This window comes from Lemur catta, chromosome 8, assembly GCF_020740605.2.
Source record: "Lemur catta isolate mLemCat1 chromosome 8, mLemCat1.pri, whole genome shotgun sequence".
NCBI classification, from domain to species: Eukaryota; Metazoa; Chordata; class Mammalia; order Primates; family Lemuridae; genus Lemur; species Lemur catta.
In genome coordinates this window covers 9,060,862-9,087,096 of record NC_059135.1, presented here as the reverse complement: position 1 = coordinate 9,087,096, position 26,235 = coordinate 9,060,862, and the positions used below count along the sequence as shown (strand labels likewise).

The 26,235-nt window shown below is 40.9% G+C and overlaps 1 protein-coding gene across 1 annotated transcript in view; it reads right to left on the bottom strand.

Moving 5' to 3' along the window:
* Window positions 1-420: 420 nt before the first annotated feature.
* DNER (delta/notch like EGF repeat containing) overlaps window positions 421-26,235 on the bottom strand; it is a 273,010-nt gene continuing 247,195 nt past the window's right edge. The window contains exons 11-13 of the mRNA XM_045559043.1: window positions 14,748-14,879; window positions 8,314-8,560; window positions 421-1,443 (exon numbers count right to left, since the gene is read on the bottom strand). Of these exons, the coding sequence (XP_045414999.1) occupies window positions 1,332-1,443; window positions 8,314-8,560; window positions 14,748-14,879 (491 nt within the window). The 3' untranslated portion in view covers window positions 421-1,331. The remainder of the gene's footprint in view (window positions 1,444-8,313; window positions 8,561-14,747; window positions 14,880-26,235) is intronic.

The window sequence follows — 26,235 nt, the reverse complement described above, 5'->3', positions numbered from 1 at the left end:
TCACGTTTCTAAGGACCAAGCAGCCGTTTGCTAAGGCAATTTCATTTGCCCTCTGTAGGATGGCAGCGAGTCAGGTATTTCTCGAGGTGCCTGCAGGTACTGCCTACTAGAAGCATCGTCAGATTGCAACGTGCCCCACATCCACACGTGCTACATTTTGCTGGCAAATCCAGATGCAAAAGTTCAAATGAAAATTCTTGTTCTTTTTTCCCCCACCTTCACCTTGACAAGAGCTAGGGTGAGCTCACTGGTGATTAGGAGGTCAGACAGGCTCCCAGAGGCAAAGGGAACGGCTCTGGCAGCCACAGAGGTGTTCTTGGAATATTTAAAACATCATCAACAGTGGGATTGTTTGACAACGAACATCAAATTCAAAACTTTCTATATAACTTTAAAAGAACGAGAGAGACAAGTGCATCCTTGACTTGATAACATTTATTCAGTATTCTCTGAAATTAGCAAGAATCAGAAGAAGCACAGATCAATCAAATACAGCCACAAAAATGTCCTCGATATAAATAAAGATGCACTATGAGAAATACTCACTCCTGAAGGGACCGGTACTCTCTTACGTTTACTACCTCCTAGCAACAAACAACTCAAATGTAAATTTACTCACGATACAAAAACCTTGACTTTTTAAAGAAAAATATAGGTTCAAATCCATCATAACTTGCCTCCCTAGGCCCTTTCTTGACTCATGTTCTCAAGGCCTAGTTCGACGACTGTTACAAAAATGACAAAAAAAAAAAAAAAAAAATCAAACAAGTGTTTCCGCAAAGTTCAACAGAACAGTGCAGAAAGAAGTTACTTACCCATGCACAGAATAAGGCAAAGGCTAATTTCATTCATGTTAGGAATAATAAATTTAACTAGTTTCTTTTTCACAAAACAAACATCTCAGACTTCTTTTTAAGTAATGGGTATACTGTATTATGCATCATACTCTACTTTACATGTTTTCCTAACTCTACTCAGAAAGCCAGCACTTACATGTCAAATAGAAACTTCTCCTCGACTAGACTTATTCTGTAACAACCGCAGAAATGAACCTGGGTTTTGTGATAGTGTCTACCATGGAAAGAGCACACACTAGTGGAAGCATACAGTGTAGAGAGCTGAAAGTACATTAAAACGTAGTCTATGGATTTCACAAATTCTGTTTTTAAAATATTTTTTCCAAACTAAAAGCTGCAGAAAATTAGTTCTTAAATATTCTACCGAAAACTCTTGAGCAGCTACCATTTTAAATTTCTTAAGCTTTGTATTTTCTTAAAAATATTTCAATGAGTGTAGTATCTCATCTTTTTGAAAAATAATCCCAAAAAAGATTACAAATCTTTTGTTTTAATCAGCGTGACCAAGGGTTTGTCGTCAGGACTGTAATCCTCATAGGCGATGGGGCTCACGTCGTACATCGCGGGCCGGGATTTCTTTCCGAACCTGAAATCACAGACACAGAGGACTTTGGTTAGATAAATATTGGATCTCAAGTCCTATAAAGGCAAGTGGTAAGAATATTTTATATTCATGAATCAAAGGGAACTATATAAATACTGTAAAAAATATATTCTCTACCAAGTACAGAAATGTAAGACATCCTGATATTAACATTGAATGTGTACAAACATTAGTCTTCTGCACAGGAGGCAAAAAAAAATGGATTTCATAAAACATAGAGCCCAAATTAATGTCAAAGCTTCTAAGTTAAATCTCGACAAAGCAGTGAAGCATGACAGTTCTACAATAGGTTTTAAGAAAATGTGTATCGATTTGTCTTTTCCTTCTGAGACCCATAAATATTTGACGAGGCAAGTTTATTTTACATCCACTCTAGTGCAGTCTTCCTGGGCTGTGGGCAGACAGCCTCTCCTGTGGGATTTTCAAGGGACAAGCAGTGAAGGCTCAGAGTTCACCTGAGATCCCAACACAAGAAGGGCAGAGGGAGGAAACGACTTCGGATATGAAGGTATTTGTCCATAAACTATGGAGCACCACCAATCCCACCCACTTACTGCCTCCTAACCCCAGGCACACACAGCCAGTGTTTTTCTCTGAGCACAAAGCCATGGTCCCAACAGATTTGTATATCTCAAAATTGCCTGGACAGCAGGACTGACTCCCAGAAACAGGGGAATCAAAATCCAATTTCAGGACTTCCTGCCAAACCAGTCTTAAGATGGCAATTATTAAAATAAAGCCAATTCAACTTCTGGGTGGTCTCTTCCCATTCATGACCTCACCTTCCCCAGAACCCCTGGAGTACAACATGATTCAAACAACCTTCCACCCTCACCCACCGTCCTCCTCCTTTGCAGAGACGACATTTTTTAACTGTTTCAAGTCCAATAGGGCTCATTAAAAAGGCATTTTAAAAGAACCCTAAATTTTAAAAGGGTTCCTAGGACAGGGCCCCTAAGAATGAAAGGAGCTTATTTATTATGGTTCCTGTCCCATTTCTCCTCTTTCCCTATTTTTTCTCCTTTGATATCTTTTGAAAAGTCTGTCTGCTCATGTACAGAGATGGGAAGTAGAAGCAAGTGGGAAATGAGAAAACGGTGCATTCTTCAAACGATCTTTTAATTTTAAACAGTCATCCATCTTGTGTTCCAATTCACTCAAGTTTTACTGGCCTTTAAGAGTACAAGGGCAAAAGCCATGCCAGACAGAATATGGGATTAAAGAGTTAAAGTGTTCTGCCCCCAAGAAACCCATAGCTATCACTGCCATGTTACCAAAGCCTTCAATAAAAGGGTTCTACCATGTGAGGCCTCACTAAAGGTCCAGCCTTGTGCTTGCACAGATGGGGGTCGGGCTCCCCCCTGCAGTCTGTTTATCTAATTTGCCCGAGGCCGGCATAATCTGAGAGCAGGAAAAGTGTCCAGGGATAACAGCCCATTGGGCCTTACACTGTCTCCCAAGTCTGAAAATTTCCAAGGCTACTTTAAGATGCAAATATCTTGATAATTTATTTCTTATAAAATAGCTAGAGACATTGGTAATAACATAGCACCAATAATGATTTAACAAAAACTCCAGCAACCCAGTGAAAGCTCTCTCCATATCCTAACATAGCGGGATAAGTGGGATGGTTTCCTGTGGGAACTTGGACCTGAGGGCCAATGAATCATATTAATTAATTGATTAAGTAATCAATTAGTTGGCTGAGAGGAAAAATCCAAACAACTTAATAGATTCAATATATCTTTAAGACACCCGTTTTTAAATATGATTTCATAGTTTGAAGAAGAATCTGCTTCCTTGAAATTTAGAAAGTTAAATGCCTACATTTTATACAATCCATTACCAAGCTGCAGTTCAAAGAGCTGTGAACTTAAATGTTGCCGTGCAGCTCGTTTGAGGATGAGTGTGGCAGCCCCGCAGAGTGTGACAAGGCCAGGGCCGATGCAAGAGCGAGCCACACCCCACATGTTCACCTGGTCACATGTTCGAAAGTGGCCTGAAGAACAAGGAGCGTCACTTTGTGTCCACACTGGTTAAGTCAGCTGTGTGGCCTGGTTCCAACAGGATTAACTCCCAACCAGGCTGGGTCATAAAGTATAATGTGGGTTCTAAAGGGAACCTGGTTAAAGTAACATTAGCACCCCAGCACTGGAAAAGGCAGCAGGCAAGCTTGGAGCTAGAATCCCTTCCCCGCGACCTCCTAGCTGCCCAGAACTCTGTCCAAATTCCTTAGGTGAGTTGGTCTCCACCGGAAATGCAGGGCCTACCATATGGGAGCTACAGAGGCCTGCTTTGCAGAAACATTGTCATTTTTAAACACACAATAAAATGAAACAAGACTTTCTTGAACCTCCTACACCTCTCCCAGTGGCAGGCTCACACTTGGCGATGAATGAATGTGCGTTCATACTTACATTAAAACACAACAGCTTTTTCTATCTCCCGTGTTTCTGAAAATTGGGTGGATGTTAACAAATCAGCAAGCTAACACCTGCAGAATTCCATCTGAAGCTCACAGGCACTAAACCAGCGTCAGAGGTTGCCTGTTTTATTGCAGGAGTTTTAATGGAACTTTTTTTTTAATAACACACTCTTTTCCTTATCATTAAGGTACATTTTAATTGTAAAAAATAAAATAAAACTGGAAGCTAGAGAAAATGATACTGTAGACTAGGGGTTGGCAAACTGTGGCCTGCAGGCCAGTTCCAGGCTGTTGCCTGTTTTTCAAATACAGTTTTATAGGAACACAGTCAAGCCTGCTCACACTGTCTTTTGCTGCTTTTGTGCTATGAAAGCTGAGCTGAGTGGTCACGACAAAAATTGTGTGGCCTGCAAAGTCTAAAGTATTCTGCAGACAGTGGGGATGTCTGGAGACTGTAAGGATCACCCTAGTCCCCCTCTCCCAAGGACCAGCTGTCAACGTTCGTGCATTTTTCTTCAGTCTGCCCATCCCTCAGTCCCACGTCCCTTCAATTCACTTTACAAATATGCATATGTATTAAGAGTCTCTGAAAGTGTCATATATAAAAATATTACATATTTTAACAAAACTGAGAAAATATTCCCCATACTGTTTTGTGACTGAATTTTTCAATCAGTGTACTGTGTGATGTTTTACTCAGAAAGTATTCTTATCAAGTTAAAACATAAAATATATGAGCTTAAAAAATTAATTTAAAAAATGTCCTTCTGTGCTGGGGGGCACTCAGTGGCTCTAGTTCCATGTCCCCACCTGAGGCGGCTTACGTCCCACGACACGAGCGCCGACTGTGACACTCAGGAAGTGTCCACGCAGGATCTATGAGGGAGCTAGGTTTTTAAAAGATGGGGATGGGTGGACGCTCACTCTCTCCTCCCAGAAAAACAGCTCAAAAGCCCTGATTTGGTGGCTCTGTCCGCAGCACCCCGCACCCGTTCTGAGCTCACGCAGCACCTCCTTCCACTGTCTCATTTTCGTAGATTGTGTCATCTCATTGCCATAACAACCTTGTGACATGAGTACGTATCGTTTTTCCCGTGTCACAGAGGAGGAAGTGGAGGCTTAGGGATAATTTTCCTGAGCCCACAGCCCTGGTGGGAGGTGGAGCTGTCTGGCTTCCAAGCCCGGTTCCGGACACACCGCTGCGGCCTCCTCCACGCGGTGACCTGTGAACCGCACAGGTCTCGCTTCACCTGTTCCCAGAGAGAGAGCCTGCGGACCGCAGCATCCAAAGGCATCACCTACAAATCGGCAAACCTGCTTTCTCATTTACAAACTCTGCCTTGCAAATCTCATGTATGAATTCTGGCTTTCTCACTGACAAACTCTGGGACCCCTGTGGAAATTGCATTAGCTTGCTAAGCCCAAATTCCTTTCACCTATAATAGGGGACTAACGCTACACGGGCCCTAGGATTCTTGTGAGATTCTTGCAAATGAGTTATTTGTGAATGATTTAGCGCAGCGTCTGGCCCAGGGGAAGCTCCCAGTACATGCTGGTTGTCACAGAAGCACTAATGACAGTCGTAGCACCAGTAGTATCAACAGCACTGACATCTCGAACATCATATTTGGCGAGGTCTTGTGTGCCTGTTTTTCTAAAGGAACAAAAGATGCTGCAACCAGGTATAAGGCAGATAAAAGAGTGTATGCTCTAGTTCCTAGCCCTGTGAAAGTCAACTGCTGAAACAATACCGCAGAGAATGTCAGATATTGAGAAAGGCCAAAATTGTAAGGTTTTGAGCTATTTTGGAAAAAGCAAACATGTCCTTCCACAGCTCTCCCTTTTCTGTTTTCTGTGATCAGGCACTTCTAGCTGGTAGAGCAGTGAGCAATCAGTGACTGAGATGTGACCTCAGCGTGAGAAACTGGAGAGCATGGCTTTGCTCCCCCGCTCAGTTCCATACTCTGTCCTGCCTGCGTATAAGCAAAGCCAGCTGTGGAGCAGGTGACTCCCGGGATGAGAAAGGGAGGAGGGCTCCCCTCAGCCCGGCCCCAGCACCACCCGACTGCTGACATCAGAATCACCAAACATTTCCTCAGTCGCCTGTGAACATCACAGGTCACCCACTCAGTTTGTGTCCTGTGTGGCCACTGGGCTGCAGTCATTTTGATCCAATGTCACCTCCTGGCAAGTGGCAGGGAGACAGCCCATGAAATGGACATGAAAGCTACTGAAAGCTAGGGAGAGGATGACATCCAAAGGTCTGAGATTCTGCAGATACCTTCCTAGGGTTTCCAGCTGGAGACCCAGCCTTGGCCTCTACACAGCCACGCTGCAGAAACCACAGGCTGAATATGTGTTCAAAAAGAGGAGTTTTCCTGAATTCCAGATATTTGGGAAGATACTGTTTTAATCAATAGTTTTATCTGTAGTCACTGATGCATGTAGGAGCTTGTTAGAAATTCCACAGTAAATATTTTTGATAAAAATCAGCACCAAATAAGAACCAGATTTGTAAATGCTTTCAAGTTTACTCTTTCCGTCCAGGGGTATTCAGTTAAATATCTTCCCAGTGGGCTGTATGAGCAGAAGGTTCAGAGGAATCTATGCTAAACCATTCTGGGACGGAAATAAAATAATCCTCCTCTTGAGCCCTGAAGGATCTTGGCCACGGGTGCCTACGGGGACAGGGGAATCTGATTTCTTGGGCTTCCCAATGCATGAAAGTAGAAAGCCATGGTCTCTGCTCCCTCCTGGTGAACTAAGCCCCTCCAGGAACAAAGAAGATAGAAGATTCCTGAGCACCAAAGCAGCTTTTCAATTCTCTGCTCCTTTTTACACTCTCTGCTTCTGGTCCAGTAACCTCAGGATACTGTGAATACTCCTGCAGGGTGGGGTCACTTACTGAGCTGGTACCCTGGGATAAATCCACCTCTCAAGCAGGTCATGGCATCCCATGCCAACCCCTAACTGATATCACCCATTTATTTCAGACCTCATATTTGAATGAGGCCTGCCATGTGCCTGGACCCACTGGAGACATGGGAATAAAAACCACTGCCCTTTATTTACGAGGCAGTAAAGAGTCAAATAAACAGTTAACGTGGGGCTTGTAGGGGCTGCTGCCAAGGCTTCCTGGGAGCTGTGTTGCCTGAGTTGAAAGGAAGGAGCTGGTTGGGAGGGTTGAGCTCTCTTCTCCTCCACGGTTGTCTAAGGAAGGCTGAGTGCAGCTCCCTCCTGGGCGGGTGCTCCAGGTCTCCCAAGTTCTCTTTCCCCTGGGCTCCCCCTCCTGGAGGCTGAGTTCTGGCTTTTGCTTCTATTGGAGTCGCAAGACCACTGTAAGGTCTGAGACTTGGCTTCGGAGGCTTCCTTTGGAAAAAGCAAACTTTTTGAACCTCTTAGCTTCTATGCCATTCAGATAAAATTTTGGTCTTCTCATGGGTTGACCAACAGTAACATCTGACATCCCAGCAAAGATCAGACGGCGAACAGTTGCCTGGAGCCCAGTCTCACGACACCAAGCCCAGCCCACTTTTGACTACAACACACTGATGCTCTGAATTGTGTGCTTTAGATTATTCTATCAGTTAAAAGAAAAAATGGCTTACTTCAAAGAAACAATATTGCTATTAGTTTTGGATTAAATACTCTGCAAAAGTTAGTAAAAAATGCTATATTAGCTGATTGTTAGTGTTACATTAGATTTGAAGAAGTAAATACAGTGTTATCTGTTTATACAACCCATTAATATTTATAATTTAATATGGCTGTGATAACTCTCTAAAGAAATAGAGTTATCCATTTTTACAGTTGAGGGAATTGTATTTATGGAAAGTTAAATGATCTGTTTAGACTACAGAGTCAGGTAATGGAGTAGCTAAGGCTCAGTGTTCTATCTCAAGCACCAGAACTTCTGCTCTTTTTATGTTACCACACTAACTCCTTGTCCCTACAGGAGTCCTCCCTCCAGACAGGGACACTGCTTCAAATAATACAAACTCTAGAAGTGGAAAGACAGCTTGTTGTCATTCCTTTAGTAGGCCCTTACATCAAACGGAATTATTTGTATCCATGTTGACTATTTGAAGAGCAACATAGCAAAAGACATTCTGAAAAGAAATCATCAAAAAGTGTTTCACTATCCAGTGAATAAGAATCAGATATTTATAGTCACAGATCAACAAAAATTAAATGAATGGCTGTATTCAGTGTAAACAAAACAAAACCAAAAGCTTGCAGCAAATTAAAAGGGGTTTGTTTATAAAGTGGCCGCATGATCTGCCCCCTATGCTTTGTTGAACCTATGTTTTAGTCTTTAAAATACTCTCTTTGCAGACATAAAGTCCTGTTGATCATAAGACCCCGGTTCCGAGAACGTACATGTGAAAGCAGCATCTCCCTGCCCCACCACCACCCCAGCAGCGCACCTGGCGTGTCGGATGGACGCGATGGCGTTGCTGAACTCGCTGTCGATGCTGCGGCAGTTGTAGAACTCCTCGTAGGCCGGCCGGGAAGAGCCCTGGTACTCGATGCGGCTGATGCGGCAAATCCCCACGATCAGGATGATCAGCATGAGGATGAAGGCCACGCAGAGGGCTCCGATGATGACGTAGAGGGAGTGCCGAGGCATGTTGGTGAGGCTCTCCGCCATGTGCCCGGACTTCCACTGCAGGTCTGAAGGCGAAAATGAGCACATGTCTGGGTGTGAACTGTGCCCTTTAGAATGGGAAGGTCTTTCTCTTCCTTATATCAGTAACTTAAAACTTAAGGGCCATCCAAACTGGGAAGAATGATTATCTATCTAAGGATAATCCAGACCAAGGGTTAGTAGCCTTAACACATGAGCAACTCTTACAGATCATTAAGAAAAACCAGGAACACACCACAGAAAAAACGGGCAAAGGGTGTAAAGTGGAATTCATCAAGGAACACAAATATAAAATTGTTTTTCTTCATAATCATTCCAAACATGCAATTGCTTTACCAGCTCCCAAATAATATTTTAAAATTATGCCTCTGAGAATCAGAATCAGCTGTTCTTTACCTTGAAAAGTTGCAATGGGAAGAAGAGCGTAGGTAGATGCCCAAACAAGGGGCCAGGCCTGCAGACCCGTGTCCTAGAAGCCTAACAGAACAACGGCCCACGAGCCCAGCCTGCACGGTTCCTGAGAATTTGAGAAGAATGCACGAATGAAGTGACTTCTAAGTTTGTGTCCAGATCCTCCTGGTTGTTCTACCGAGGACTCTGAAGGCTGGTTTGTCATAAGTCTGCCTGCCTGAGCTCATAAGGCCCGTGGAGCTTAGTGAGACAAGCCGACCATTTGCGCGTTCGCTGCTCCATCTGCGCCAACACACCCAGAGGCAGACGGAGCACTGTAAATCACCGCAAATAAATGGTTGCGATGGGAAGGGGAAGGTGCTTTGTGAAACCAGAACCAAGGCCCAGTCCCGAAACCCACAGCCATTTCACTTGGCAGTACCTGGTACACACTGAGAGAGACGATTCATTTTTCTGGCTGAAAAAGTAAGCGTGATTTACTTGATTTCCAAGTCTGATAACATTCTCTAAAAAATTCAGTTGCAGGCTGGAGTCCAACGCTCAGCAGAGCATGTTATAACATCCTTTAGCATCAACACAGGGCAGCCAGCACTGTGTCTCTGCTCCAGCTCGGTGGAGTGCTCAGGTCTGATCACGACAGAAGGTCACTTGAGTTCTCAGTGAGTCCTTGAGGGCTGTGCATAAACTTCGCAGAAATAACTTACACGTCATGCCGATCGCGGCCGCTACGGTAAAAAACCACCACACTGGGTTATGCGCTGGGCGCCGCGTCCCAGGCCAGACCGCTTGCATCTCTGACCATCTGCTCCATTTCCCAAAACACTCCGTGTTCCAAGCTATTTGGATTGGGGGAAAAAACCTTTCTCTAAATTTCCCCTAAAACCTCTTCTTCGTTCCTCCCCCTGCCCTTTTCTTCAAACCGAGATTCCACCTACTGTCACCTAAAACTTTTCTGTTAGAAGTGACGGTGGCTGCTTTACAGGCTAATTGGCTTAGTAGGAGCTGGGATGGATGTGAATAAACCCAACACTAGGTCTGAGCGGCAGCAAATTTATCTGCACCAGGTGGTTGCAACTGCGTCTCCCAGTTCAGGCGCCATCCTCATAAGTCACCGCTTTGCTGCATCCCAGGACTCCCCTCGCATGAATCATTTACTGTGTTGGCTGCGGCATGGCATGGGGGAGAGTCATGGACCAGAAAGTGCCAGATGGGTTGATCTCATCAGCCTCAGCAGGTGCATGACCAGGAACGCGTGCACTCGAGCTGCTCAGGAAAAATGTCACATTGGTGGGTCTGGGGGATCATTTGCATTTTTATTCAAGCTAAATTTGTTTGAGGTTTTGTATTTTCCAAAGTACTTTGCATTTAACATTTCAGTTGGCCCTAAACAATCACCTTGAGCTAGGCAGAGGTGCGAGACTGGGAACAGGCAGTCAGTGGCCAAGCTGAGAATAAAACCAGATCCACCAATGACTTCCACTGTGCCAAAAATAGACTCTAGTTATTTAGATATTTATTCTAAAATACATTGCTCATATCTAGTTTTTAATTCACCTAGATCAACATAGCTAGACTAATTTGCCCACCTATGTTATTTAAAAAGAGAGTGAAAGTGAGGGTGTGACAGTCTTGTGAAGATGTCACCTAGGCAGCTCAGTAAGTTTTGAGATGACCTGCTGCCTAGAGCAAGGAGGGAGGAGGGATTTCAAATGACTTTTTGTTTTCTATAGCTCAGGTGAACAGGACAATCCAAGCAGTTCATGAGATTGAAAAAAATCTGACAGCCCTTGTTAATCTTCAGAAGAGGAATGAAAGGGAAAAGGGAATGAAAGGAAGAGATCGTCTCCGTCACAGGGATGCATTCGCTGAGCACATGCACTGAGCACCTACTGTTAAGCACCGCCAGGCACGGTGCCTAGTGCCGGGGAAACAAAGTGAGGGAAACAGAGAGACAAGTGGGCTCAGGGCAGCCTAGGTCTTTTGAGGGATACAGGGATCGAACAAATGATCACAAAATACATGTACAGCTGTGGACGAGCTCTGCAGTGCTGCAGGAACGGACAGCGGCTGTCCCATCTAAAGGAGCACTAAGGGAGTCCCAGGGAGCTGGGCTCTAGCAGTGAGCGGGCACCATCCAGGGACCGGGAGGAGCAGAGGGAAGCCTGTTCCAGGCACAGGACCAGAATAAGCACAGGCCTGCGGGAGGATGGGGAGAGCAGCAGGAGGGCTGGGAGGAGGACAGAGAGTGGCAGAGAGTGGCCCCAGCAGGGAGGACGTGCCGCCCTGCAGGATAGGGTGGCCACACAGGCCAAGGAGACAACAGTGTGGCCTTGGGTCTTCAGTCATTTGGGCTTTAATGGGAGCTTGGCACAGGCGGGGATGGAAACAGTGGGGAGTCCAAGCGTTCCATTCACACTCTGAAAAGATCCTTCTGGCTGCGCATGAAGGAAGAATTTGAGGGGGAAGGAAAGAAGCCAGTTCAGAAGCTACTGCGGGATGGGGCAGAGTTGGTGGTGGCTCGGCGCCTGGGGTGGTCGGGAGACAAGGAGGGGGGCATGGATGCCAGTGCTGGGTTAGAGGGGGAGTCAACGGGACTCAACACGGCAATGAGGGGAGAGAAAGGTGGCCCTGACTCAGTTTCCTGGCTTGTGTCACTGGGTAGATGAGATGTGGTGCCGTAGCTGAGCCAGACAACCAGGTTGGAGTGGAAGATCCTGGAGTTCAGTGTTGTACTTGTTAAATGGGAGGTTCCTTTAAGATGCCCAAGTGTTGATGTCACACAGTTGTATTTGGATGTCTGGCTCATTATTTTGGTTAGTAAGAGCTGACCCGTACAGAGAGCTCAGTATGTGCTGGACTCAGAATATTCTAAGTGTTTTAGGTGTTAACTCACTTACTCCTCCTATAATGCAATGAGGTAGAAACTGTTATCATCTCCATTTTATTAAGGTACAGGAATCAACTGAGACTCTGAGAGGGAAGTTCCTTGCTCAGGTGACACACATAAGGAGGGGTTTAAAGCCAGGTGCTCTGGTGCTAAAGCCACACACTTCAATTAGTAAGCAATGCTTTTCAAATTCAGATTGTGGAAATCAATGTACTGGGGCCAGTCTCTCATTAAAAAGCAATTTAGAAAACTGCATCAGAGTGTCTCACGTTTGTGAACGTATTACTTTATGTTTCACGTGTGTGTGTATGTTAGTCTGTGTTATATGCAGCATCAAGATGTAAAACATATTTCTTAATGTAGATGCAGTCAGTCACAAGGCCTGAAAAACACTTCCCTGTGCTATGCATCCTTCAGTGCTCTCCGGGCAGGGAAGGTGGATTCTCCTCACGGGATATCTGCATCCACTTTAGAATGAAATGTCAAGGTCTAATTATATCAATAACAACTACCTATCTATATAATGCCTACTACCCCAAAATATTCTGTATTTACAGAAAATTAGCATCTATTTTATCAATATTCCATCAGGTACAGAGAAATGACATTTAGAGCAGGCACCCAGAGTCTTCTAGTTGTTCAAAGAGCATGATAGCTAATAATAAGGCAACCATTTATGCAGCACCTACTATTTACCAAGTGCTGGTATGTGCTTGCAGGCAGGCAGAGAGTATTGCTCACCCACCTTTAACTCTATTATCCCATTTGTCAAGGCATGAGGCTCAGAGACCTTGTCTTCTGGCCCAGGAGTGAGTTCCTGCGTTGGAATTCAAAACCAGCTCAACTTGCAGAATTGAGTTCTCAACCTCAGAACTCTGCAATAGCGTTCTTCCCACTCGGTCAAGCTCTTTCCCCTCATCTGGCCACAACCGCTGCCCAGGAAGGACGTAGAGGATGCATTCCTGTTGTTCAAGGTATTTAACAAAGTAACTATGGATTAAATGGGATTTGCAAGTCACCCTTGGGTCCCACATCGTTGCTTCCCGGGTAGCCCTCCAACGCCATGGAGCTACGTGGGCCACGGTTCCCTCTGTGCGTCTGTGCTTTCCTGTTTAGATTTGCCAACCAGACCTGTGCCACCCAGCCATCCTCCACTTGGTTTCTGGCCACTTCAAAGGATCACAGGTGCGCAGGATTAGAAGGAGACCTCGGAGACCGTGGGTCCCGTGACTCACGCAGAACTGCAGGCCTTGTATAGCTGCCCTTTGAAGCCAACCTGGGTCCTTTCTGTGATTCCATCCTTGTGTATCTTTGGCCCATATTATCATCACCAGAAGAAAGTAAACTTCAGTTTCTTTTTTTATAATTATAGGATTTTAACTCTAAAACTTCTTGATGATATCCTACGTGTTCCGGACTTTTCTTCTTATCTATTTCTCCTATATATTTATCTTCATAAAAGTCTGATTTTAAAGGTATAAATAGATATTATTCTGCCCTACGGTACCAAATTTGTCATGTCATAGAATTATCAAATTTTAGAATTGAAAATGGTCCCATTTTGTGGATAAGTAAACTGAGGCTTAGCACAACTAACTTCAGTCACCCAATGAGTGCTTTGGCCTGGGCAAAAACCAAGGTCCTATTACCCCAAGTCTAGGATCCTTTCCACCAACAGTTCCACCAGACTGGACTTAACATCCTCCACCAAACTGCAGCTGCTTAGCAGTTTTACCCTTGGAATCCCTTTCTGTCCCTTGTCTCTCTCTTCAACAAGAGAGTATTTCTCACCCATCTTTAGCAAGGAAAGTTAGTTCTAAGACCACCCTGTATGGGAGCATTTGAGAAGGTTGAAGGGGAGGCCTAACAATGATCACCCTCTTCCTTCTCAGGTTATGAACCAAGAGGAAACACAAAGAGTGAGTAGATAAGAGGCCAAATAGAATCTTTGTTTTTGGTCAAGTTGATGTTAGAGAATGTGGCCCACATTTGGAAAAGAGAGTTTCCCGGTACTGACCGTCCTCTACCCGAGACATGCACTGAGAATTAGACCACCCTGTCCAGCCACAGGCAGTACTGGGCCCCTCCTGAGGGCCTAATCTTGTAACACTGCATGGAGAAGCAGTGACAGCAACAGGTCAGCCCAAGGAGACAGACAGACAGACAGGCAGGCAGACAAGCAGGCAGGGCTGTATATACTGATTTGCTTCCTTCCAAACTCAGAGCAGATAATTCATCCTTATCTGTCGAGGGGCAAGTGAGCGGGTAAGACGGCCCAAGAGGAACCTCTTATGGAACCTTCCCACGAAAAGAAGCGATCCGGGATGGGGAAGAAGCATTCCCCCAACCAGCACGGTCAGATTTCTGCTGTGAAAAATCAAACTGCCCTGCCTAATTTAAATGAGAAAAAAAATATCTTAGTTCACCATAAGAGACCACTTAGCTATTAGCAGCCCACAATGTTTTTCAGCTTCTCTTTTAAGCTTGTTCTCACTGGACTTTTCTCCAGGCAATAGATGGAACCTGATACATTTGAAGATACTTGAAGACATAAATGAAAAGTGAATTTACATTCTCCGTGTTTTTTTTTTTAATTTTCAACCCAAAGACTCTATTTTTTTTTTTATATGATTCTGATGCTTCTCTGTTAAGCACATTTTTGGCTGCATGGGTAGCAGTGAACTCTGGATGACATCTGAAAATCCTCATCCTGGTGGACAGGCCGATTCAGACGCAGGCAAGCGTACTAAACTGGGCACTAAGTAAACTGAGGCATGGGTAGCCCAGGTGTCTCTCTGGACCTCCCTGCGTCATCTGCCAGTGACCAGGGGGCTTTTTCGTCACAGTAGACATCCTCTTCTTGCTGAAGGAAAGTGCGATGTTAAATACTGCCGCTGAGCTGCGGAAATACTTACGGATCTCACAGTTTGCTCCCACCCAGCCGTGCGGGCAGTGGCAAGTGTAACCATTGGGCTGGTCCAGGCAGGTCCCGGCATGGTGGCAGGGGTTACTGTCACATTCATTTATGTCAATGTCACACTCTTCACCTAGCAAGATAACAAAAAGCCTCGGTGAGACTGCCGCACCCAAGGCTCCCATCACTTCTCTGGCAAAACAAAGATCTGAGGCTCGGGTTCATGACCTCCAGTGATGCAGCCCAGTCTGCTGTTCGTACAAAGTGCAGAACTCTCAGAAAATTTAAGACAGGGGATTATTTTACTTAAGTACAACTAAAAAAGAAAAAAAAATAACACCGGTAAAAAGAATCCCACTTTTAGTCTATTTAACTAGTTATCCGAAGCTGCTTCTCATGTCTGAACAAACCTTTCCAGGTTGATCAGAAAAGAGAACTTGGGTTGCTGATTCTATTAAAGAAATCTATTTTATTTTGGATTTCATCAGCTGACTCTTGTTATTTATTTTTCTGAAACTGCAGAAAGCTGAAAAGTCACAGTTTAGGATTATTCTGTAGCCAAGTGTTTGAGTGGGTGAGACTGGACATTTGAGTCTTTTCTGGATAGTTCTAGGACATAGCCATGTACCTAGACTGAGCCAATTATGAAAATTTACTCCAATTTCCAAATCCTTGGATAGGCTTCTGGCTGGGGGGGAGTGGACCAGAAATGCTCAGAAAGAGCATCAAGTCCGCCTCAGGGGGAAGGTGTGAGTCCTGGAGTTAGCCTAGATCTGACCACCTCTTCCCCGGGGAACAGCGGCCCGAGGGAAGCTCACATCCGCTCAGTCTGTCCTTTCATAAGGAAGAGTGTGACCTTGATCTCTTTTCCCCGCCTAGACCCAACTTTTCAGGGCATCTTTGCCTGCCTCAGAGGAACCTGATATAAAGTTACAAACCAGACCCATGTCACTGGATCCAAACACCAACTTACAGGAAATAGCTTGTTATCAAAAGTTACACGAACAAAGCCATCTTCCTATGAGTTAGTACAAAATGGGTGTGCTTCTTAAATTCACAGGGATCTCATCAAAGCTGAAGAGAAAAGGGAATTTCAAATTGAGGCATTCTCGCCCCAAAATTTGAAAGTCAGAAAAAGAAATTTTCAAAATTAGCCCCCTTTTGCTTAAATGTAGAAAGTGATGAAAAAATAAAACTCCTAGCATTACTGTAGTCATAGACTAAAGCAAAGGAGCAAAATCAAATATTTTGTCCATTTTTAAAAGGCAATATTTCATTGTACATTCAGGTAATTACTTCCGGGCTCACATAATTAGCATAAAATTGCTTTTCTAACTGCTATTGGTTTACTACACGTTTACAAATCCACCGTTTGTCTCTCACAAATCATTTTAGAGGAGGAATCTCACACTAAGCTATTTCACGTCTGTTTCATTTCACACTCTTTCTGCACCTGGCATCTAACTATTTTATTTTTAAAGTAAAATTGGTACAACAAAACATTTACTACTTCTAGGTCCTACTAGGTTGACTGTAATTCAGTAGTGTCCAAGTGAATTTGTTTCCTACAATAAATACAGTCATTTACATCAATAGAAAAGGCATGAAGAAATTGACTGCCTCTTACTAACGTATTTCAAGGATTGTCTTTCTATTAATGGGGCAATCACTTTGAGTGGAAAAGGGCACAGACTGAACTATTACAAATGGCATTACATGGCAGACTAGTTGAAGAGACATATAAACAAAAATGTGCTAAGAAACGTTGAAAGGATGAAATCAAAGACCTTGACAAATACATGCATCAGTACTACCTTCCACCCGTTTAAGAAGACAAGCTTAACTGAAATATTTACTAAACAATATCTGTCTTTAGCTGGCAATCTGAATGCTGCAAATTCTGAAATGAGATGCCCTGTTACCTCTATAGCAATAGCTACAGAAATGGCCTGACTTTTCCCTCCTTCTATAGTCTGGCAAAACTCAAATGCCCCACTCTGCTCCATGAAGTCCAATGCCAATGTCATGCCCACCTAAGTCTCTAAACTCTGTGCAGTCCCAGAGCTGTGGGTCCAGTCTATCCAGTCCTGCTCTGGTCCAGAGCTTCTCCAGGGAGGTGAATGCCAAATTCAGTATCCAGAGCAGCCCTAGTGCATGTATTGTATCTTGGATCACTAAAGGGCTCCAATATACAATCAGGATAAGTCTACGATCCCCAGAATTGTCTATTCTTGGGACCCACTAGATTGAAAGGATTTGATAAAAATGGAGATGCCGGGAGAAAAAACAGGATGAATTCTTTCTGTGGACATTTATCAAATAAAGTATCTAAAATCCACAATCCTAAGAACTGAGGCCCGGAGAGAGTCCCAAACCTATCCCATTCTGAATTTCATCACCATGATATTCTTAGAGCTGCACTGGAAATTAAATGGCATAAATTAATGATATAAACTCCATGCTGGTCAGGGGCCTGATTAGCTGGCAGCTATTTCTGCAGCATATGTGCTCCGGCAGAACCCTGGAGTGATGTACAGTTCTCAGATACCTTTAGATTTACTCTAATGGCCTATTTTATAGACTATCACTCCTACACATCTAGTTGAATCAGTTATTCCTCAACTGGCTCTCAGTTTGAGGCCTCCACTGTGTCCCATGCTGGCTGAAAGTAGGAATATGGGGTGACTCTAATGATGGAGCCATTCAAGGGCATTTTCAACCAGAAGACTCCCAAGGATGACTGCTGTTCTCTGCCTTACAGTGAACATACGTTTTGCCATGAGTCTTATGCAAAGTGTTTGAAGATTTACTGATTTATTATGAATTATGGAAAGCAAGTCTGGTTTCATTTATGTTTCCCCATACTAAGAGCATTACATTTTTATTTGCACTTCAATATGCCAACATTCCATCCCTAATCAATATGCATTTTATTTTATTAGAAGAGTTTTTAGTATAATCTTTCTCTACTAATAGTTACTTAATAAATCTTTAAACTTTTGCTGGCTTGAGCCAGTTGACTTTTTAGTTGACTTGCTTACTCTTTTTTTATTTGAGTTAGAAAAAAAATCAATTATTCTGAAATCACTGTTCTTGAATAACATTTGTGAAGAGAATATAAAATGAAATTTCTACTTCACTAAGGTTTGTAATCAGGGTCTTAATTTTAAATCTTTTATAATTTTTTTAATCCACTACTTTCTAAGAGGCAATATGTATAGTAGATATCACATTTGGTAGTACTTATGCAAATTTACAAGCACACTGATTAATTCTGTATGCACACCTCAGACAACTTAGGACATGAAAAAGGCAAAAAAAAAAAAATCCAAAGTCACTGCTGTTAGTAAATCCTTGGGTTAATAGAGTCCACACTAAAAGATATTGATGACAATCACCATAATCAGAATATCTAGTATTATATATATGCCTCCTATGTGCCAGGCACTGATTGGGTGCTTTAACTATAACTCCTTCATACTTAACAAGGATTTTATTCCAGATGAAGTGAGCCTAAAAAATTATTTGGAACTTTTTCTATCATGATGGAGTAACTGGAACCTGCCTTGCTGTCCCACTGTAAACAACTAGACAACTGGATGAAATATACGGGGAAAAAAAACCCACTTTTAAGACATTAGACAACAGGCAGTTCATGACTGTGATTACTTCAAGAAGGGAAATGAAACAGCTGAGCATGACAATCACCCTGGCTTTCTTCCTGGAGCTACTTTAGAACACGATGATTTCATTGAATTGAGGAGACAAAGATTGGAGTTTGTGGAGACCAAGGTAACTGTAGTTTGTAGGGAAGACGACAACACAAGATCGAGCTACTCAGAAAATGAGCACCAGAAATATGCTGCATCCCTTGAGTTTGTTGTTGAATGCTGAATAAGAGGAATTTGAAACACCAAGAGCTTGGCAAACAAAACAATAGATAGGCAGTTCCTAAACTTACAGAGGACTGAGAAGTATTCAAAATTCTCACAAGCCAGAGTGGAGCAATTTCACTGATCACCCAGTGTATTCAGTAAAGCTACAAAAGGTCACATCTTAGTAATAGGGCATTTAGGGCATAACTATCTCTAGAGTAAAGGTTAGTCTAGACTCACCTCCCCCAAAATATAGAAGGAAACCTTAAAAGGATCACTCAGGTCAACAAGTTACTTACCGTCCACAAAAACATCATTCACTTTAAAAAAGAAAAAAAACAATAAAATCCAGTCACCCAACAACTTAACCCACAATGATCAACATTTAAATAAAAATTATTAGACATGCAGCTAAGTAGGAACATGTGACTCATAACTACAAGAAAAATCAGTCAAAAGACACCAATTCAGAAATAGCAGATAAGAGTTAGTAGATAAGAAATTTGTTCAAAACGTGAAATAAAACATAAAAACAATGAGAAAAATGGAAGATGTAAAAAAGAACCAAATGAAATGTTTAGATATGAAAATATCTGAAATTTTTAAAAAAACTCAATGATCATAATAGTAGATTAGACACTGCAAAAGAAAATGTTAGTAAAATTGAGAACAGAACAATAGAAGCTAGACAAACTGAAACTCAGAAAGAAAAATTTTTTAAAAACCTGAACAGAGATTCCATGACCTGCTAGACAATTTTGAGTGGTCTAACATCGATGTAATTAGAATCCTAGGTCAAGATGAGGCAGAAAATAATATTTGATAAAATAATGGCTAAATTTTCCAAGTTTGATGAAAACTATAACCACAGGTCCAAGAAGTGCAACAAATCTCAAGCATAATAAACATCAACAAAACCACACATACATCACAGGTACATTGCAATTAATTTGCTAAAACCCAGTAATTTATAAATTCTAAAAACAGCCAGAGTGCAAATTCTGATTCTGGAAAAATACAGCAGATATACAAGGTCTGTCCAGAAAGTAACCAGCCGTTGTTAATACAACAAGAATGATTGCGTGGCTGGATACTTTCTGGACAGCCCTCATATTTCCCTATTCCTCCCACTGTGTCCAAGTAAAAACCCTAGATGTTATATATAAAACAAACATGAGAAGATTCCAAGAGTTTGAGAGAAAGAGACAGACTGGCTCAGAATCCAAGAACAACACAATGGTGAGTGTTCTGAGTTCTCCTTTGGCCTCATATATTACAGATTAGGTGTTGGAAAAGGCAATAATCCAGAAGTATCAAAAGAAGCAGGAAAAACGCCCCAACAAAAGCCTGTTCTCTATAGTCAAAGAACCAGGGTACAGGCAGTCTAGCAAGACAAAAAGAATCATGAACAATAGTAACTGCTCCACTCCAGCCAAACACTACCAAAAACCCGCATGTCCCCTCACGCATGCCAGGAAAGGCTGAATGGAGAGCATAGACTTCCACCCTCCAAGCACCCCAACCGCCCAACAGTGACAGAACACACATTCTTTTCAGGTACGCACAAAACATACACCAATATAGACCATATTCTGGACCATAAAATAAGCTCCACAAATTGAGAAGAATTGAGATCATACATAGAGTATCCTCTGTAATGAAATTATGCTAGAAATCTATAATGACAAGAAAATCTCAAAATACTTGAAAACTAAAACTAAACAATAGGCTTATAAATAATCCATGGATCAAAGAGGAAATCTAAAGGTACATTAAAAATAAACATTAAATTGACTGAAAATGAAAACACAATATGAAATGTGTGGGATACAGTCAAAGCAGCAGGGTAATTTATAGTATTAAATGCACACATTAGAAATGGAAAAGTCTCCAGTCAGTAATCTAAGGTTTTACTCAAAGAACCTAGAAAGGGAAGAATAAAATAAACTCAAAGCAAAGAGAAGGAATAAAATAATAGAGATAAAAGAAGAAATAAATGAAATAAAAAAATAGAGAAAATGAATGCAAGAAAAAGCTGTTTTTTGAAAAGATTAATAAAACTGGCAAAACTCTAGAAAGACTGACAAAGAAAAAAGGAAAAAAACACAAATTACCAATAGCATGAATGAAGCAGGAATATCACGACAGACCCTACAGGTGTCAATAGGATAATACAGGAGTACTGTGAACATATAAACAACTCAACACATAAATTTGACAACTTAGAAAAAATAGACCACTTCCTCAAAAAACACAAACTATCACAAGTCATCAAATATAAAATAGGTAATTTTGACAGCTTTATAACTATTAAGAAAATTGAATATATAACTTAAAAACTCCAAAAAAAGAAATCTCCAGGTCCAGGTGCTTTCACTGGTAAACTCTACCAAATATTTAAAGAGGAATTAGTGGAATTCTAACACAATCTCTTTTTAAAAAAATAAAATAAAAGACCAAAGAACACTATCCATCTCATTTCCTAAAGCTAGTTTTACTCCAATGCTAAAACTAGGCAAAGAAAGAAAGAAAATTATAGACAAATATTCCTCATGAATATAGACACAAAATTCCTGAACAAAATATTAGAAGATAGGATTTAGCAATATATAAAAAGAATTATATACCATGACCAAGTGGGGTGTGTTCCCAGGATGCAAGACTGATTCAATATTTGAAAATCAATCAATATAATCCAACATACTAATCACCTAAAGAAGAAAAATCACATGATCACATCAATCAATGTAGAAAAAGCATGTGACAAAATTCAATACCCATTTATGATTAAAGTTATCAGCAAACTAGGAAGAGAGAGGAACTTCCTCAACTTGGTAAAGAACATCTGAAAAAAAACCCTACAGCTGACAATATATTAATAGTTAATGGTGAAAAACTGAATGCTTTTCCCCTAAGATTGAGAACAAAGCAAAGATGTCTGCTCTTATTCAATCTTATGCTAGAAGTTCTAGCTAGTGCACTAAGACAAAAAATAAAATTTATATGTATGAGAAAAGGAGAAATAAAATTGTCCATATTTACATATTACATAATTATCTATGTAGAAAATCCCAAGAAATCCATTTTTAAAAAGCTCTCCTAAAACTAATAAGTTCAGCAGAGTCACAGGATAAAAGATAAACATGCAAAAATCAATTGTATACGTACATACTAGCAATGATCATAGAAATACCAAACTATAACTCTCTTTATTATACAATAACTAAAAATACACACACATACATACATTCATACTAGGGTGTACATGTATGGGACAAAATATTGACAAAAGAAATCAAAGAAGATCTAAATAAATGGGGAGTCATACTATATTCATGAATTAGAAGACTCCATCATAGGAAAGATACTGATTCTTCCCAAACTGATATATAGGTATAATGCAATCCTATCAATACCTTAGTAAAATCCCCTGTAGGTATAGACAAGATTATTCTGAAATTTCTGTGAAAAGGCTAAGGAACTAGAGTAGTTATAATAATTTTGAAAAGGAAAAGAAAAAGTGGTAAGATCATTCTACCCAATTTCAGTAGTTTTTAGGTAAATATGTAATCAAGATGGAGTTGATTACATAATATTGACAGAGGAATTGACACATAAATCAATGAAAAATAATGGAGAACCCAAAAATGACCCACAAAAATATTATTAACTGACTTTGACAGAGGTGCAAAAGCAATTCAATGCAAAAAAAAAAAAGGTAGCCTTTTTAACTAATGATGCTTGAAAAATTGTACTTCCATAGGCAAAAACAAATACACAAATCTCCTCTAGGTGGAAGACCTTAGGAAAGAATCCAGACTGTGAGAGAAGAATTTAAGTGTATTACAAATACGTGGAACAACCTCACTAAGGGCTAGGGAAAGGTGTTGACCTAAGTAACTTTGGAAATGAGTAGCACTGATAAAACTACATGCAAAATAAGCAGTACATAAGCACTATGCTCTAGTTGATAAAGTTGTTTCCCACAAGGATACAAGTTAATAATTCTGACACTGCTATACATGTATACCGGGATTGAACAATTAAGTAAATAGATGTTGGGTGGTGGGAGCCAGATATCTTGCTGTTGGTGTGGGAGTTTACAAGTAAGCCAGGGGAGAAGGCTAGAGTGATCCATACAGTAATGAATTAGAGTTGGATACATCACTATGAATTCATGATTAGCTTAATATAGATAGCTACATACTGCAATATTTATAGATAAGTATATATACAGTGGTTAGTATATATACACATATTTCCTTGCTCTGCCAGCTGAGAGGACCTAAAAGCAATGATATCCCAATACAAACGAGCACAGATAGTGCCCAGATCTTGGTTTCTAATGTTATTCTCTAATAACAGGAACCAGTGATCCTTGGAAAAATGGATGATTCTAGGACTGGGGCAGGAATATACAAGATGAGATGGGAGCATCTTCCAGTGCCAGAAAGTATATAAGTGCTAAAAAACAAAACAAAACAAAAATTAGCAACACCACCACCACAATAATAAGGATATGTCAAAGAGACACAGGAGCCAACTGAAGAACTCCCAAGGGCCAAAGCTGGAACATTTTGAGCAAGAAAATAAATTTCAAAAGTACTGGACTATAACCCAAAGTAAATATCCATGAGTCCATATTGGTATAAATAAATGATTGAATAAATACACAAATGGAAGAGTATAAACAAATCTCTCATGCAAAAGAATTCCAAATAATTCATGTAGCTATTCCATCCTCAAAGAGGAGAAGCATAACTCCCCTCTAATTAAGCATGGGCTACACAAAGTCACATCCTTCTAAAGAGTAAAGTATGGAAAGGAGAGAAAAGAGCAACATTACAGTGGAAAAACTTGACAAACACTATCGCAGCTAGGTGACCAAGGTCAACATCAATTATTATAAATCACATTGACGGTGTATAGCTTTGATGGGATGTGATAAGATTAGAAAATGGACAAGAGGCATTTCATCAAAGAAGCTACACAGATGTCAAATAAGCACATAAAAAGATGTGGAGCATCATTTATCATTAGGGAAATGTTGAGAGTTAGGGTCGAGACATAAGAACCCCAGGAGTGGGACAGGACTTTGCCAAAGAGCAACCTGTGGACACGTCAGTTTACTGAGCAAAAACTGCTTGACCTTGAGGGGAACATTCCACCGATCAGGGATGTCTGAAAATGGACCCCGCCCTGAAGCCTGAGGGCTACGGCATGGATGTCTGCAAAAGAACGGGCTTGTAATCTGAAGGCCGAGAGAATGATCAAAGGATGTCAGCCCGGCAGATAAGAGCAGTTTGCTAGTCTAAGTCTGAGGCAATATTTCTATCTCTCTCTTCTGAGTTCATGTCTCAGTAAATAAGGAACTAGATAAAGTAGAAAGAAGTACGTGGTCTCTTTGTTCCCATTTAGATTATATGCTTTACTGCTAACTCACAAGCTTTTCACATGAAATCATTGTAATCTATAACATGAAAAAGAGAATAAAACGGGTGCTAGACTTCAGTCAGTACCACCTGGCTCACGGGAACGCTGGTGGTCCCCTGACCTCCCCACACCCTTGCACCTTACTTTTTGTGTCCGTGGCTTGGTCTCTCCCATCTCTTGCAATGCACATTGCCCGGGGACCCAGTTATATCGGGGGCGTCATGAACCCCCGTAAGGAAATTCAAATGGAAACCACAATGAGCTATCACTGTCCACTTATCAGAATGGCTAAAATAAAAAATAGTGACAACACCAAATGCTGGTAAGAATGTAGAGAAACTGAATCACTCATAAATTGTTGGTGGGAATGTAAAATGCTTTAAGGCACTCTGGAAACACTTTGGCAGTTTTTGTAAAATGAAAGATGCAAATACCATACGACCTAGAAACTGAACTCTTGGGCAATTGTCCCAGAAAAATGAAAATGTATCTTTACACAAAAACCTGTATATGAAGGTTTACCACATTTCTAATAGCTGAAAACAGGAAACCATCTAGATTCCTGAATGATTTAAAAAAAAAAAACACAACTGTGGGACATCCATACAATGGAATACTGCTCAGTAAATAAAAAACAAGACACTATTGATACATAAAACAACCTGGATGAATCTCTAGAGAACTACACTGAGTGAAAAAAGCTAATCTCAAAAGGTTATGTACTATATGATTTCATGTATATAATCTTCTCAAAATAACAAAATAATAATGTAGAACATACTAGTGGTTTCTAGGGATTAAAGAGGGTTGTGGTGGGAGGGAAATGGGTGTTGGAATAAAAGAGTAACATGAGGAATCCTTGTGATGAAAGTGTTTCGTATCTTGACTCTACTCATGTCAGTATCCTGGTTATGACATCGTGCTACAGCTTCACAATATGTTATCATGTAGGGAAATTGGGTGAAGGTCACACTGGATCTCTCTATCATTTTTTGCAACTGAAGGTGAAGCTTCAATGAATGATCTCAAAATAAAAAGTTTGAAAAAAATAGCCAAAGGAAAATAGATAAATATTTAGTCAATTGTTTTCTAATAAATGTACCAATGGAATTCAATGGAGAAAAGATTATATTTTTAATAAAATGTTGGACTAACTGAATTTTTATAAGGGAAAAAAAAATAAATTTTTATCCTTAAGTCATACCATACACAAAAATTAACCCAGAAAAGATTCTGGACCTAAACCTCAAAGTAAAAACTATTTTAAAAACATTCTAGAAGAAAATACTGTATAAAATTTTAATCATCTTGAAGTAGGTAAAGATTTTTTACAATACCAAAAAAAAGCACCATAAAAGAAAAAAAACTGATAAATTAAACATTACCAAAATTAAGAACTTTTCCTCCCCAAAAGATACCATTAAAAAACTGCATCATTGAACAAAATGAATATCTGACAAAGGACTTATATCCAGAATACATAAAGAACCCCTAGAGGTCAGTAATATGACAAACAATACTTTTTTAAATGGGAAAATGATTTGAAAAGATAATTCACAAGTGAAGATATATGAATAGCCAATAACCACATGAAGATGCTCAACATCAAAGAAATGCAAATTAAAATTTCAATGAGATTAAAGCATTGATGGCATTTTCTTATGAAAAGGAGCTGGAAATTATAGAACATTGTGAACTGAAAGACAACTATTGAAAAGTAGTTGCGTTAGAAGAGAGAGAGAGATGATAACATTATTCTATCTTTAATAATGCACGGGGACTTCCTGCTCTGGTGAAAAGGGAATGTGTCACTGGTGTCCCTGTTGTTCAAATGACAATGTCAATGGGCCAGGAAGAAACTTTGGCTTCCTTATTGGAATGTATTACTCTTATGTCTAGTCTGTGGTTTCAGGTAGGAAATAAAGCAGGTCCTACAGAATTAATGTTGCATCATGGTGTCCTTTCCTTCCATCTACTGGTCCTCGGCCAAACAATCCTACGGGGCAGAATTGCAAAGCCTTGGAGACAAGAGTGGACACCAGGTAAGTCAATAACTGAAAGGCAGGACCTAGGCCAGGTGAAGGGACTTACGGAGTCTGCTGTGTGGGAGGCATGGGCCTAATAACATAAAGATGTACATATAAGAATATTCCTTGCAATGTTGTTTATAACAGGGAAAAG